This window comes from Schistocerca gregaria, chromosome 1, assembly GCF_023897955.1.
Source record: "Schistocerca gregaria isolate iqSchGreg1 chromosome 1, iqSchGreg1.2, whole genome shotgun sequence".
Taxonomy (NCBI): Eukaryota; Metazoa; Arthropoda; class Insecta; order Orthoptera; family Acrididae; genus Schistocerca; species Schistocerca gregaria.
Genome location: NC_064920.1, coordinates 408320975 through 408336183, shown reverse-complemented (window position 1 = coordinate 408336183; position 15209 = coordinate 408320975). Strand labels below are relative to the sequence as shown.

Below are 15209 nucleotides of genomic sequence, written 5' to 3'. Positions count from 1 at the left end.
GTAACACGTGCTCTCTGTTGTAGCTTCTTCACAACATTGTCTGGTAAGCCTGATTCCCTGAGAAGAGCCATGGTCTTCCTCTCCACTCTTTTCGTAGGATCAGTGTTGATCTTCTGATATGTGCTATCTTCTAGCAAGCCCCCGCATTTTCTCCTGATGAGATAATATCACAGTTGCGTTGCCTTTGTCGAGAGAGGGAGCCCATATGGAAGCTACAGGAAAACCCAGATATCGTGGTCTTGCTAGCCAAAAAGGCAACACAACTGTCATAAAAGCCAGGTGCCGGCTCCTGAACAGTCAGATCGTCAGTGCACCTGATGATGTCAACGTGGTTGCTTGCTGAAATATTGTGCCCATTGGACACTAACACCTGGCTGTTCACCCGTGAACTCTTTTATCATGGACTAAGCCAGGAGAAACTGAAGAATCACACATGTGAGTAGTTATTATTCCAAACTGGGATACCTCTGCCCGAATGCCAGGCCAGACTGGTGTGGCTTCAAAAAGGAAATAAATTCTACAAGGGCCTAGTAGCCATTTTTTTTAGATGTAACAAAAGCATACGACACGACCTAGTGACACCACGCCCTTGCCGCCTTACTTGTGTGGGGTCTCCAGGGCTCACCAAACCTTCCTGTCGCTCCATACTTTCCGTGTCCAAGTTGGTGCCTCTCATAGTTCCCCCCATATCTAGGAGAATAGGGTCGCACAAGCATCAGTATTGAATCTCTCTTTGTTTTTAGTGGTCATTAACAGTCTAGCAGCAGCTGTAGGGCCATCCATGTTACCTTCTCTGCAAGCAGACAACTTGTGCATTTCCTACTGCTCCTCCAGTACTGGTGTTCCTGAGCAGTGTGGACAGGGAGTTATCCACAAGGCACAGTCATAACCCATTGCTACCAGTTTTCAGGCGTAAAGACGTGCGCCATATCCTTCTGTCTGCATTGTACTGTTCATCCAGAACCAGAACTTTATCTTCATGACAATCCATTCACTGCAGTGGAGATATATCGATCCTTAGGCTGGGTTTTTGATGCTTGATTGACTTGGCTTCCTCACCTTTGTCAACTTAAGTGGAAGTACTGGCAGCATGCCCTCCGCTACCTGACAAAGTCCACTGGGATGCAGATCACTCTACACTCCTGCGGCTCTACAAAGCCCTTGTTCAATCGTGTCTTGACCATGGGAGTCTAGTTTATGGTTCGGCGGTGCCCTCAGCATTGCACTTACTAGACACAGTATACTGTCTGCTCTCTTCCTTCTGCCTCTTTCTTGCATCTCTCTGTGGTTTTCTTGTCTTATTTTGCCCATTGTTGTGTTAGTTGCCATATTGTAGTTTTTTTGGTTTTTCTTTTCTCCAGGTTTTGTGCAGTAAGTATTGTTCATTTTATTCTTTCCCTCGTAGACTTGTTTTATAGTAACGAGGAACAGATGACCTAGCAGTTTGGTCCCTTTGTACCCCTCACCCCCACCCAAGACAACCAACCAATCAACTGACCATAACAGGGAATCTGGAATGTGCTACATGATTTTGGGCTTGGGTCAAATGGCGTAGAATTGGGTTGGGTCAGGTCGGATCGAATGAGGCAGTGTGGGAGGCATCAAATAAGACACAGGGTGTATGAGATCCGGGAAAAACCCGGGAATTTTTTCATCCAGGAGAAAACTGGGAAAAATCTGGGAATTTTTCGTTGTTTTAGTTTTCAGTTTAGTTTTTTTTAATTTTGACTGGTAAGAACTGTTACTCTTAACAAAGGATATTACTGTATCCCACTACTGCAGAATAATACTGCAGCATTAAAACATGAACGAGAGAAAAAAATGAAAATAAAACTTGAATTGCAAAGGAAATGCACCATATAAAATAACACAGTGCTCGTACAAGTGTCTGCCAACAGCAAAATGTGACAAAGGCTTTCAGAAGACTATGCAATGCTTCATAACAACAAATTGCCTTCGCAATGGGTGTGACGTTCACAACTGTTTGCATTAGACTCATTTAATCAGTTATGAAGGGGCTCGTGCACACACACAGTTGAGTTGCGTATGAGTAGTACCTTCTCCCACTTCTGACTACAGAAATGTGGCTGTTGGCTATGTAAGCAGTAGTAGCAGGAACCAGCCTCATGGTACCTGGTAAAATTTTACTGCCGCGCCCAAACTGCCAGATTCACGCATGTGCAGCAGGCCCAGATCTAGTGGGGAGTGAGGGCAAACCGGAGTATCTGAACCAGGCAGCAGTTTCGGGGGGAGGGGTTCAAATTCATATTCTTGAGGGAGGGGGGGGGGGGACAACCCTTGTTTCACAAAGCACCTAGCATCCAGCACACATCGGTCTATCGATTATTCATAACATTTTGAAACATACCCCTGCTGGTTTTTGAACACATTATAAGTTGATTTCTGAATGAATTACAAGTTGATTTCTGAATGAATTACAAGTTGATTTCTGAATGAATTACAAGTTGATTTCTGAATGAATTACAAGTTGATTTCTGAATGAATTACAAGTTGATTTCTGAATGAATTACAAGTTGATTTCTGAATGAATTACAAGTTGATTTCTGAATGAATTACAAGTTGATTTCTGAATGAATTACAAGTTGATTTCTGAATGAATTACAAGTTGGTTTCTGAATGAATTACAAGTTGGTTTCTGAATGAATTACAAGTTGGTTTCTGAATGAATTACAAGTTGGTTTCTGAATGAATTACAAGTTGGTTTCTGAATGAATTACAAGTTGGTTTCTGAATGAATTACAAGTTGGTTTCTGAATGAATTACAAGTTGGTTTCTGAATGAATTACAAGTTGGTTTCTGAATGAATTACAAGTTGGTTTCTGAATGAATTACAAGTTGGTTTCTGAATGAATTACAAGTTGGTTTCTGAATGAATTACAAGTTGGTTTCTGAATGAATTACAAGTTGGTTTCTGAATGAATTACAAGTTGGTTTCTGAATGAATTACAAGTTGGTTTCTGAATGAATTACAAGTTGGTTTCTGAATGAATTACAAGTTGGTTTCTGAATGAATTACAAGTTGGTTTCTGAATGAATTACAAGTTGGTTTCTGAATGAATTACAAGTTGGTTTCTGAATGAATTACAAGTTGGTTTCTGAATGAATTACAAGTTGGTTTCTGAATGAATTACAAGTTGGTTTCTGAATGAATTACAAGTTGGTTTCTGAATGAATTACAAGTTGGTTTCTGAATGAATTACAAGTTGGTTTCTGAATGAATTACAAGTTGGTTTCTGAATGAATTACAAGTTGGTTTCTGAATGAATTACAAGTTGGTTTCTGAATGAATTACAAGTTGGTTTCTGAATGAATTACAAGTTGGTTTCTGAATGAATTACAAGTTGGTTTCTGAATGAATTACAAGTTGGTTTCTGAATGAATTACAAGTTGGTTTCTGAATGAATTACAAGTTGGTTTCTGAATGAATTACAAGTTGGTTTCTGAATGAATTACAAGTTGGTTTCTGAATGAATTACAAGTTGGTTTCTGAATGAATTACAAGTTGGTTTCTGAATGAATTACAAGTTGGTTTCTGAATGAATTACAAGTTGGTTTCTGAATGAATTACAAGTTGGTTTCTGAATGAATTACAAGTTGGTTTCTGAATGAATTACAAGTTGGTTTCTGAATGAATTACAAGTTGGTTTCTGAATGAATTACAAGTTGGTTTCTGAATGAATTACAAGTTGGTTTCTGAATGAATTACAAGTTGGTTTCTGAATGAATTACAAGTTGGTTTCTGAATGAATTACAAGTTGGTTTCTGAATGAATTACAAGTTGGTTTCTGAATGAATTACAAGTTGGTTTCTGAATGAATTACAAGTTGATTTCTGAATGAATTACAAGTTTATTTCTGAATGAATTACAAGTTTATTTCTGAATGCGTGCATAGTGTACATGATGTCTCTGCCATGGGTATCCTCGTCACATCTAGAAATAAACTTTCCTGCAGACAAAACGGGACGAGGCTATACGAGCTGAGCGGAATAAAGCCGAACCGGTGAATGCCAAGTGCTGCTTGTTTATGTGGTTGATTCGGTTTGCGAATGTGCAGCGTTGTTATAATTATTAGTGAAATCCATAGATTCAGACTACCAGAGCGGAAATAAACGACTAATAGATAAGAAAGATTATGTATTATCTTCTTGGTGTACCCAAGAAAGTGAAATTCTGACAGAAATCTTTTGGCCAGATCACTACACGAGACAGGGCCAGTTGTAGTCCCCGGCTAGCAGCTGCGTAAGTTCCATTCTGGGAGTAGCGCGGAAAACGCATTGGACAAACACGTAATAACGCCTAACCGGAGAATAATCAATGGATAACTAAACCAGTGATTGTGGCAGGGTTAGTGAAGTTAACTGGAAAATGAGTTTTACGGTGTAGGAATAGTTACAGAATTAGTGATGACAAGACTGTTTGTTAGAATGAGGAAGGAGAAGAAACAAGGACATCACACAAATTATGAGAGAATATGGTGATTTCAAATTTATACAAAAATTTCATTCTACCGCTTTTCGGTCTCTTGCATGAGAAACTGGAGCGTATGAATGAAATTGATTTCCTAACGTAAAGCTTTTGGCTTGTAGTAGGCCAAATAGGTATTTCGTATTGGTACTTCGTGATTATATTCTGACGTATTATAAAAATTATCATTTTTGCCAAAACAGTCTTGCTTATTTGGTGTGTTACACTTGCTGAAATATTAGAAAGCCTTTTTTGTATTCTCCAGCACACAGTGACAAAATAGATGTAATCAGATCGAGAAACCACACCAGGCTTGGGTATTATTTGTATTAACAGCTTTTTCAGTATTAGACAGTGACATTTCTATTTTTCATGTAGCAAAATGTTTTGCCGAACTTTGATAAGGTAATAGTCCTTTCGCAGAAAGGAAAGAGTGCCATGTAAAGCTGTAGCAAGATCAGAGAAAAAATCGCTAGGACCTAAGGATTGAAGAAACGTGTACTGTCTTGCCTGTCTCTTGCCTTTACTGGTTTTAGGTGTCCTATATTTTATTTTATGTCGCACAGAAGAGCAAGTTATTAGCTAATAGGCAATAAAGAGCCCAGTTTTTCTGAAGAATTGTTGTTCTCCTGGTTACAAATAATCCTATCCAGTATTAATTGCGAGAGAGAGAGAGAGAGAGAGAGAGAGAGAGAGAGAGAGAGGGGGGGGGGGGGGGGGGGGTTGCAGGATGTCAAACTGGGAGCAGGAGAGGCGCCTCAGTTAATTTCCAATGTCCAGAAATAGTTTGATGGTATCCATTACAAAATTTACATGTTTGATTTCCATAGAGTGAAATACAGTGATGTGCGGTATAACAATGGTGTTTGAAGATGTGTGGCACCTCACTGCACACTTAAGACCAAATAATGTGTCTTGCATATCCTCGAAGATATCTTTTATTGTTTCGTCTTCATTTACTGCTCTCACGTCAAATGAAAACAAGATGAATTTCTGTGGCTGGGAACTATGAAGTGAATTAAAATACAGTCTCATAATTACAGAAGGGTGAACTACGTTACTAGTGTCAGATTTTATTTTATTTCCACCTTTCTGGCTGTCAAGTATTAATCGCCTTGCAGAACAATGAAGTTATTTTTGTCAGTTTGATAAATAAATTTGGCTTTTATTAAGCTTTCCTGCTGAGGCAGTCAATTTATTCCTCAGTATTTGCTAGTTTCAACTGTTCGCTGCATTTCAAGTGTACGTTTTCATCTTCTAGCATGTGTGGCATTATGCCATAATAAAGAACCAAGCATGAGATAATACAGTACTGGTACTCCAAGAAAATTTACATCCCGAAAACCACACTTAAAAGCTTCATATCTGATTGAGGCCTACGTCGTTGAGTATCTGGACATACGAATGTGCACTGTAAGGCAAACTATGCATTTTAGTATGGTTCACAGAATTCTGACATTCTTGGAGTATCTTCTGAAGTCTTGTTTCTTTTATGACATAATGTGAGATCTTCAATTGTTTTACACGTACGAACATACGGGCTGCTTTCATCACCTTAGCTGCCCAAGCGTGGTGATGCCTCTTATCTGGCGCTATCTGACAACTGCTGAAATGAATCTATTTCTAACAGGTCATGGGAAAATATTTCGAGTTGTTGTTCGGAAAGTGTTATTTTCAAAGTAAATTTCCTTTTACGCAAGATGAACTATGTGCGAGAATGTACGATGGATTTCTTAAATCACAGTGTGTTTAGTCTCTTTTAAAAATCAATGCTTTGATGACGAGCCATTCAGAAAAATTTCGAGCCCAGAAGATAAGAGCTTTATGTCAGTATTAAAAATTTTGCTGGCGTATTTGTGTGATGTATCTTAAAGTGTAACATGTGCTAAACAGATCAACATTATAAGTGAAAGCTTAGCTTCTCTTGTAGCTTATTAATCTTTGAGAAAAATATTATATGTGAAAGGTTTGATTTTCTTGTAGCAACACTATGTATATTACTTTAAACCATTAACTTTTCCTGTTGGTGGAATTCGAATTCATACTTTCGTAATACAAAAATATGCAGCTTACATGTTGCTGCACATCAAAGATCACTCCAAAACATGTTTTGTCCCCCTGAGTATGATTTTCTAAAGTGCTGGGAAATTCTACGATACTGTATAAAACCATATCCTATCAAAGGATACGTTTTACAGATCTGAGGGAAAGTATACTGTCACTTAACGTGGCAAAAGCGTATTTTCACCGGGGAGAAAATGTATTTTTAACCGGGAGATCTGGGAAAAATCCAGGAATTTTTTCTCCTTGTCTGCATGTACACCGTGTGACATAAAGTAAGCACAGTATTTCTGCAAATGTTACTACTGACTCTGTATGTCTCAAGGCAAAATAACAAGAGTGGTTACCGTACCAAGTAATTATTTGTCATATATTAGTGTTCAATTGTTTCTTTGACTTCCAGATACATTCTTTTGCTGTGATAAGTTCCATTCAAATTGATTGATCAAGTGGCAGTGGAAAGCAGTTTATTACAAGTGTGTTCTCACACTCTACCAAAAGGTACAAATCTCAGAGCACTTGCACGTCTTGAAAGTAAACAACATACATAAATACTTTAACAATGAAAGTAATAATTGCAGACATATGTGTACTAGAAATGGCCTTACTTTGAAGATAGTCATCACTAATACAAATTATTTGTCAGTACACAGATTTGCAGCATTGGTCTCGTTTCTTTTGTCAGACACCAGTAATTAACAGCTCACCTATGCTAGCGAGTATGTTGATTTTGATTAAAATTAACAGAGAATAAGGACACCGTTAAAAGTTGGAAAATAGTTGCCTACTAATAACAATGAGAAATACTTCCTTCGAAATGCAGGCAGTCTCATTAAAACTATTTCACTCTTCATATATGAAAAGTCACATGAGCTGCTCCAGAGTTACTGCCCAGTAGTGAGAGTATATGAGGAAACTGAGCAGGTCATTCAGTATTTAAAGAAGTATAAAAATTTAATAATCTTGACACATTTAACTGCTATAAGTATAAGGAATAGAAGAAAGAGCTACAGGAGAATGGAAGCTCAATAATAGAAATGAGAGAGGAGTAAGACATTTGAAAATCTCAAGAGGTGGTGGTCTACATAGGGAAGGCCAGGAGACACAGGAAGGTATGTGTTGGATTATATCAGTCAGTCAGATATTAGATTGTAAGGCGTAGCCAGGTAAAGATATAGGCTCTATCACAGCTGAAGAGGTTGGCAGAAGGAAGTGTTAACCCTCAGTTTGGTAATGATTAGCCTGATTGTGTTAACTCTTGTCTGTTCGTAGGCTCAACAAGCAAGTAACAAGTAAATTCACATGTACCACTAAAAGAAACTAACTCCGCCCTCCCCTGTCTTTCGGCCTGGACACACTAATACTGTGTGAATTCCTATCTCATTTGTAACAGTTTCTTTCTTCAAGCACAGATGTGGGTGACAATGATCATGATCCTAAAAAATATACCTCAGTGACCTCCTCTTGTGCTTTGATGTCTGTGGCTGATGAGAAGATGGTCATTGATTTTGCAGATGCTCATCCAAAATAGATTATTATTGAGGTTACCAATTTGGAAATCAAAAGATTATCTTCTAATTTGAAGGAAGGAAATAGAACAATGTGGAACTAAATGATAACATTGCATTCAACTACTCTGAAACATGGGAAAGATTTCAGGATGCATGATACAGTTGTGAGCAAGTAGCTATGAGAAAATTGCCGTGGACAGTGGCATCCACATTGCCATATTTGTGTCAGAAAAATCACAGTTTATTGCTAGTGATACCTAGGTAAAAAGCTTCAAATGTTAACATTCTGTAGAGAAATATCACCAAATACATCTGCAAAAATGATGTTACAACTTTGGGAGAAACTGCCGTAGCAGTAGAGAAGAAAGAAACTGTGGAAGCGGCACAAAAACTTGTATACAGGCAAGGCACTCAGTGCCAAGCCACAGCCCTTTATATATAATTAACATTGACCAGATTGGATGCCAGTATGAATCAACATTTAACAGGTCACTTTATCACAAAGCCGCAAAGATCATTTTGGTGAAAAAGTCTCAACCTTTACAAAACCACCCACTCTTACACAGTATAGTTTAACTGCTCAGGGGACCTGTTATCCTTTGTATTTTTATCTATGCAGGAAATTTGGTCCTCAAGTTGCTGGCACAGTACAGACATTAAAAGAAGACCATAATAATGTTTCATTGTGCAAAATCAAATAAAGGAAAATCCAGGATGGCGTGACGATAATGTTATGAAAACAATATATAGCTACTCAGCATATAGATGAGCTGTTGAGACACAGACAGGCACAACAAAAAGACTGCTACACATTTCAGCTTTCAGTCAAAAGGCTTTCTTCTGAAGTAGAAAATGCACACACATTTGCACAAACACAACTCTCTCTCTCTCTCTCTCTCTCTCTCTCTCTCTCTCTCTCTCTCTCTCTCTCTCTCTCTCTCTACCTCTGCCCACTGAGGCTAAGCTGCAATCTGATGGGGGAAGCAATCTGTTGGCGGTGAGACCGGGGTGTCGAGATGGAGGAAGGATGTAGTGCTGCTTGTGGGAGCATGCAGCAGCATGGTGGGGAGAGATGGCTGCTAAGTGCAATCAGGAGGTTGAGGGGGGGGGGGGGGGGGGTAGCAGAAATAGCTGTAGGTGCGTTGGTGGAATAGAAGGCTGTGTGGCACTGGAGTGGGAGCAGGGAAGGGGATAGGTAGGTGAAGGACAGGGTCATTCCATTATACACTTGATGGTTGTCCATATTCACAACTATGAATACATTTCATGTGATGTTGTAGTAGTGAAGGCTGAGACAAAGGGGAGAGGGGGCTATGGGAATGTAGGATGCATTGCACGAAGAGTTGCTACCTGCACCGTTCAGAAAAGCTGATGTTGGAAAGAAGGATCCAGATGGCGCAGGCTGTCATTGAAGTCAAGCACTTTGTGTTGGGCAGCTGGTTAGTCCAGCTGTCTCATGCCATAGTTTGGCGGTGGCCATTTATGTGGACAGAATGCCTGTTAGTTGTCATACCTGCGAAGAAAGCATCACAATGGTTGCAGCTTAGTTTGTAGATTGCACGACTGCTTTCATAGTTAGCCCTACCTTTGATGGAATCAATGATGATCGTGATCGGACTTGAGTTGCTACTGGCAGGAGGATGTTATGGGATAGGTCTTTAATTTAGGTCTATTGCAGGGATGTGAGCCATGAGGCAAAGAGTTGGGAGTAGGGATGGAATTGGGATGGGCAAGGATATTGTTTAAGTTTCATTGGTGATGGAATACCACTGCAGAAGGGCAGGGAAATAATGTGGGTAGGATATGCCTCATTTCAGGGCATGCTGACAGGTATTCAAAACCCATGCAGAGAATGTGATTCATGTGATCAAGTGCTGGATGGTACTGCGTCTTGCAGGAAGTGCTCTTTTGTGGCTAGATGGTAGGAATGTGGGGAATGCTAGGTGATGGGAGAGACTAGGCATAGGAGATCTGTTTCTATATGAGATTGGGAGGCTAATTTTGGTGTGTGAAGGCCACAGTGAGACCATGAGTATATTTGGAGAGGGACTGCTGATCGCTACAAATGCAGTGTCCATAGGTGACTAGACTGTATGGAAGGGACTTCTTGGTAAGGAATTGGTAGCATCTGTTAAACTGGAGATGTTGCTGGTGGTTAGTAGGTTTTATATGGACAGAGGTACTGATTTAGGTGTCTTTTAAGTGGAGGTTAACGTTGAGGACGGTGGTTGATGGAGTTGTTTAGGACCAGGTGAAGTGAATGGAGGACACACTATTCACATTTCTCCAGAAGTTCAACATTTTCTCCTCCATACACTTCACCTGGTCCTCCTCAACTCAACAAGGCACCTTCCTTGATGTTGACCTCTACTTCAAAGATGGCTACATGAGTATCTCTGTCCATATAAAATCTATTAACCACCAGCACATCTTCACTTCGAAAACTGCTATCCATTCCATACCAAGAAGTCCCTTTCACACAGCCTAGCGACCCATAGCTATCGCTTCTGTAGTGATGAGCAGTCCTTCCACAAATGTACCAAGGGCCTCACTGAGGCCTTTGCAGACTGTAATTGCCCTCCCAACCTCGTACAGAACTCCTGTGCCTTGTCTTTCCAGTTACCTACCATGTCCCAGGTTTGCACCATGTGGTCACAAAGGAACACTCCCTTCGTGGCTCAGTACCACTGAGGGCTGGAGCAACTAAATCATATTATCTGTCAGGGACCACTTGTTATGTCCTGAAATGAGGATTATATTACCAGCCCCTTGCCACTTTTCCCATATGGTATTCGGTGGCAACCTACCAAACCTATGTGATATCCTTGTCTGTCCCTGTTCTGCCCCCTGCTCTGAACCCCTTTCCCCACTTGTCATATCCCTGCAACAGACCCGTCCCATACAACCTCCCGCTACTACCTACTTCAGTCAGTCCACAGCTAAGCCAACCAGTTGCTGAGGATGCTGCCCAACACAATGTTGTTCATTTTAATGACTGCTTCACAGCCTGTGCCATCTGGATTCTTCCTACAAACATGAGCTTTTCTGAATTGCACAGGTTGGAACTCTTCCTGCAATCCGTTGTGCGTTCCCCTAATCCCCTCGCCACACTTCATATGTCCCAGTCCTGCACCCACCTATTCCCTTCCCTGACCTCACTCGAGCACTACACAGTCTTCTATTCCAGCAATTAACTTTCTATTCTTTTCCCCTTGTCTACTTTTCTACTTTGCCCCCCCCCCCCCCCCCCCCTCCCGACACCACACAAACCTCCCGACAGCACCTAGCAGTGCTAACTTTCCCTACCATGTCCCTGCAAGCTGTCACAAGGGTACTACCCAATCCCACCTTCCTTCCCTGCTATCCCTTCCCTGTTCCTGTGTCGTCCGTACCCCCACCACTCACTGTTTGCTTCTCCCATCAGACACAGTTGCTTACAGTCCTGCCTCAGTTGCCAGAGGCAGTGGTCATGTGTATATGAGTTGTGCTTACTTGAATGTCTTTTCGTTGTGCCTATCCGTGACTCAACCTCGTCTCCATGTGGTGAGTAGCAATCTATCCTTTTTGTAATATTGTAGAATATTGTTGTTACTTTCTCCAAGTCAGGAAAACTAACAAAAGAGTTTTATGCAAAATTCTTGGAAACAACATTAAAGTTATACATTGCTAAAATAAATTCCTTCTGTTGCTGGATTTGTGGGGAGACCAATCAGATTTGACATTGTGCGATGAGACATTCATCAATGAGGAAGACAAAGTAATGTGTGCTATGAAGATTGTTGCACCCAAATGTACTCTTTTGGTTCACCTCTACGAAGTATATTTTTGTTGCAAAGTCAGAAATGTGTTTGAAGACTACAAAGTGCCCCTGAATTTCCACAGTCACTGTGAGAATTATCATCAAGAGAAGATGCAATTTAATTGTGTTTGATCGTGCTACATCAATTCAGTGCTGCTTTTTTCTCCTCAGCAATACGAATTGCTTCGTATGCATCAAAATAGAGAGAAGGAAAATCTTCATTTGAAAATTTCAATGAAGTGTGCTTTCCACTGAAGAATATATGTTTTTGCTCAAAACTGCTTCCATAAAATGTGGATAATGTGAACAATACTTGTTTTAAATATTTATTTAGTGATTATCACCCAAAAAAAGTTATATACCTTCTAGTTATAAATAAAAAGAAGATAATTGCTTGAATTTTCAGAATTCTTTCATTCAAAACTTCATCCATTTAAGTAAATTAAGTGAGGAAATTAAAGTAATCGTAACTAAATTAAATATATTAATTATACTGATATTAATTGAATTGTTAAACATTTAACTTAATATTTAATACTTTAATTTAGCAATGAATGAAAAAAATGGAGGGTATCTCCGGGAATTGAAGCCTACCAGGTGCTTGACCACTGAATTGAAAATTATTGGGGGGTATCCTTCACACTCGTTAGAGGGAGGTATATCTTTTCGTATGGCCTGCTCGGGTGAGAGAAGCATGCTGTTTGAGCCATATTGTTGATTCCTATCCTGCACCCTTCCCTTGCCAGATGTACCAAATTGTAGAGAAATGCTACTTAGCCTTGCGGTTGATACTATGGACAGTAACTCTTTGTACATAAAGATTACCTGGCTGTCACAAGCATATATTTCAAATTATGGAAACTGAACTCCAAAACCAGAGAAACTGAAATATGTCTCTTCACGTAACACAGAAAAGCTTTGATTTGACATTACAAGCATGACTAAATAGTGTCATTATTCAATATGGCAGTGGCGTGTGTCCCATACAAATAAATAAATAGGACCACCAGGAAGATTAATTCTTGCTTTGTGGTCAGAGTGGTGTACAAGGGTAAGTCCGAGTTGCACGATATGTTGCAGCTTTATTTTTGTGTTTCTTTCATTTTGGGAAGATTCTTCTTAACATATGGAAAAACTTGCTTCTTTGTCAGACTTTGATATCATTTGCTTGATTTCTCCATTAAAGTTTGTTGTTTGTACATTTATATTTGAAATGTTGTGTATTTATGCCCAATCTACTTCTTTTTGTGTTTGTGGTTTGATGGGAATGTATAGGTTCATTATTACAGTGTGACAGAGATTCTTTCTTTCCGTAGTTTGAGCAAACTGAGCGCCGTAGACGAGAAGAACGTGAGCAGAAACAACGTGAGCGTATGAAAGAAAAGGAAGGAGCTGGTATACGGCGAGAAGTTTGGATTCATCCAGAAGGACGTCGTCGTCGTGTCCATGTGACTACTTCTGCAGGGAATAGTTGTGGTCTTGTACCTGACAGTGAGGAAGAGGAACTTGCTGCGCTTTCTAGTGTTGAGGTTAGCTAATCATGATATATTTGAATCCTGCCTCAGGCATGGATGTGTGTGATGTCCTTAGGTTAGTTAGGTTTAAGTAGTTCTAAGTTCTGTGGGACTGACGACCACAGATGTTAAGTCCTATAGTGCTCAGAGCCAGAGCCATGATATATTTCATAGCCATTTCCTGACCCAGATGTAGACAATACAACTAATAAATAAAATGCTCATAGTATTCTACAACCTAGCAATTTATTTTATTGTAATAACTAAATTATATACAGGATAATGAGAAATAATTTATCTTGCATGCCATTTTCATGTTGACTTTGCAGCCTATAAATATTTTCATTAAAGTGTATACACTGCCTGGCAAAAATGTGAAGCACCCAGAAGATGTGGTTGGATGTCAGTGTAACTCCATACATGTATGCACCATCGGCGAATATGTAAATGAATTGAGTTGCAGTCCTCCGTGACATGTAAAATGGCAAGTGCTTTAGTTTTACTCATATTTAGTGTTGTTACCAGACCTGGTATGGTATATATAAAAAAGGGGACTAACAGCATCAGATTGAGGGATCACTGTAAAGGACAGTGGAGATACGCACACTTGTGTGAGACAGTGTTGTCAGCACTTGACCATGTGAAAGGGGTATCATTATGGATCTTAATTTGACCAGCTGGTTGAATTTGCAATATCCTAATTTGTGGGGCATTTGGATGCGACAGTGGCCTGGGTAATGCATAATGTGTTGCCAAGGTTCCAGTTGGCCACATCTGACCACAACAGTGGAGGGTCACTGTATTGTGCACTGTGCAAGTTGTAACCCCTTCAAATGTGTGTCAGCTGTCCGAGAACAAGTAATAAGCTCTGTGCTACATCCATATCATCATGCACCATTGGTCAGCAACTAGTAGCAGGTGAACTAGGGCATTACTGTTCCATGTTCTTAGGCTGGTGTTAGCACAGCACAAACGATTGTGTTTGGAGTGGTTCTGTGACTGTGAAGTGTATAGTGCTGACTAATGATACTGCATTGTGTTCAACAATGAATTGCAGTTCTTCACTAGCCCGGCAGACCATAATCAACAAGCAAGGCAGCGACCTGTGGAAAAGTCCCAGTCTTCAAAAGTTTTGGAGTGGCACTGTTGGTATCATGGTGTGGGGAGCTACTTGGCTGTATGAGTAAAAAAGGAGAACATTCCCTGGGGATGATTCTCAGAGCAAAAGAACATTCTCTAAGAAAGTTCACAACTTTGAAACACATTCTGTAACCAGAAGTATCTTTCCCATTATCTCCTATCCTTCTTGAGAAAGTTCCTGGTATGTGTTGAGTGCCACATATGGCATAGGACACATGTGTAATCTTACATTTCAGTCAACTCACTCAAACAGGCAAACTATACACTGTGCAGCTATGGAATTAGCATCACTGTGTCCTTTAAGCATTTGCACTATGTTTTGATTTTAGTTTTGTGTGAGGTACCAAGTTATTAAGACAATATACTGTACAGACAGTTAACAAAAATGTTTAATCTGCTGATGTTACTGAATTTTTGACGTGCAGGAAACTTTTTTGTTATTGAAGTTAAATGAACATATTATGTGAATGAAGTCTTAAGAATACATAACTGTTTCTTCTACTCCAAACCGGAATTCTGTTATAGTCAACTACTAAGCAGTTGCTCATGTGGTTTTGTTGGAAGAAACAGAAGGTAGGTTTGTAATTACTGGTTCGTTAATTTTTCTTATCTGCCTGCGTATTTCCGACATAACAAGAAATGAGATTTGTGCTTTGGAAAAATGTGTCTTTAAATAGGCCAACCAGTAAGGGGGAATG

General features: G+C 39.8%; 1 protein-coding gene across 2 annotated transcripts in view; it reads left to right on the top strand.

Moving 5' to 3' along the window:
- Window positions 1-15209, top strand: part of LOC126349494 (telomerase-binding protein EST1A) — a 321638-nt gene that overhangs the window by 182009 nt on the left and 124420 nt on the right. For both annotated transcript variants that reach the window (XM_050002435.1, XM_050002434.1), the window contains one exon: window positions 13174-13386. In XM_050002435.1, coding sequence (XP_049858392.1) covers window positions 13174-13386 — 213 coding nt within the window. The remainder of the gene's footprint in view (window positions 1-13173; window positions 13387-15209) is intronic.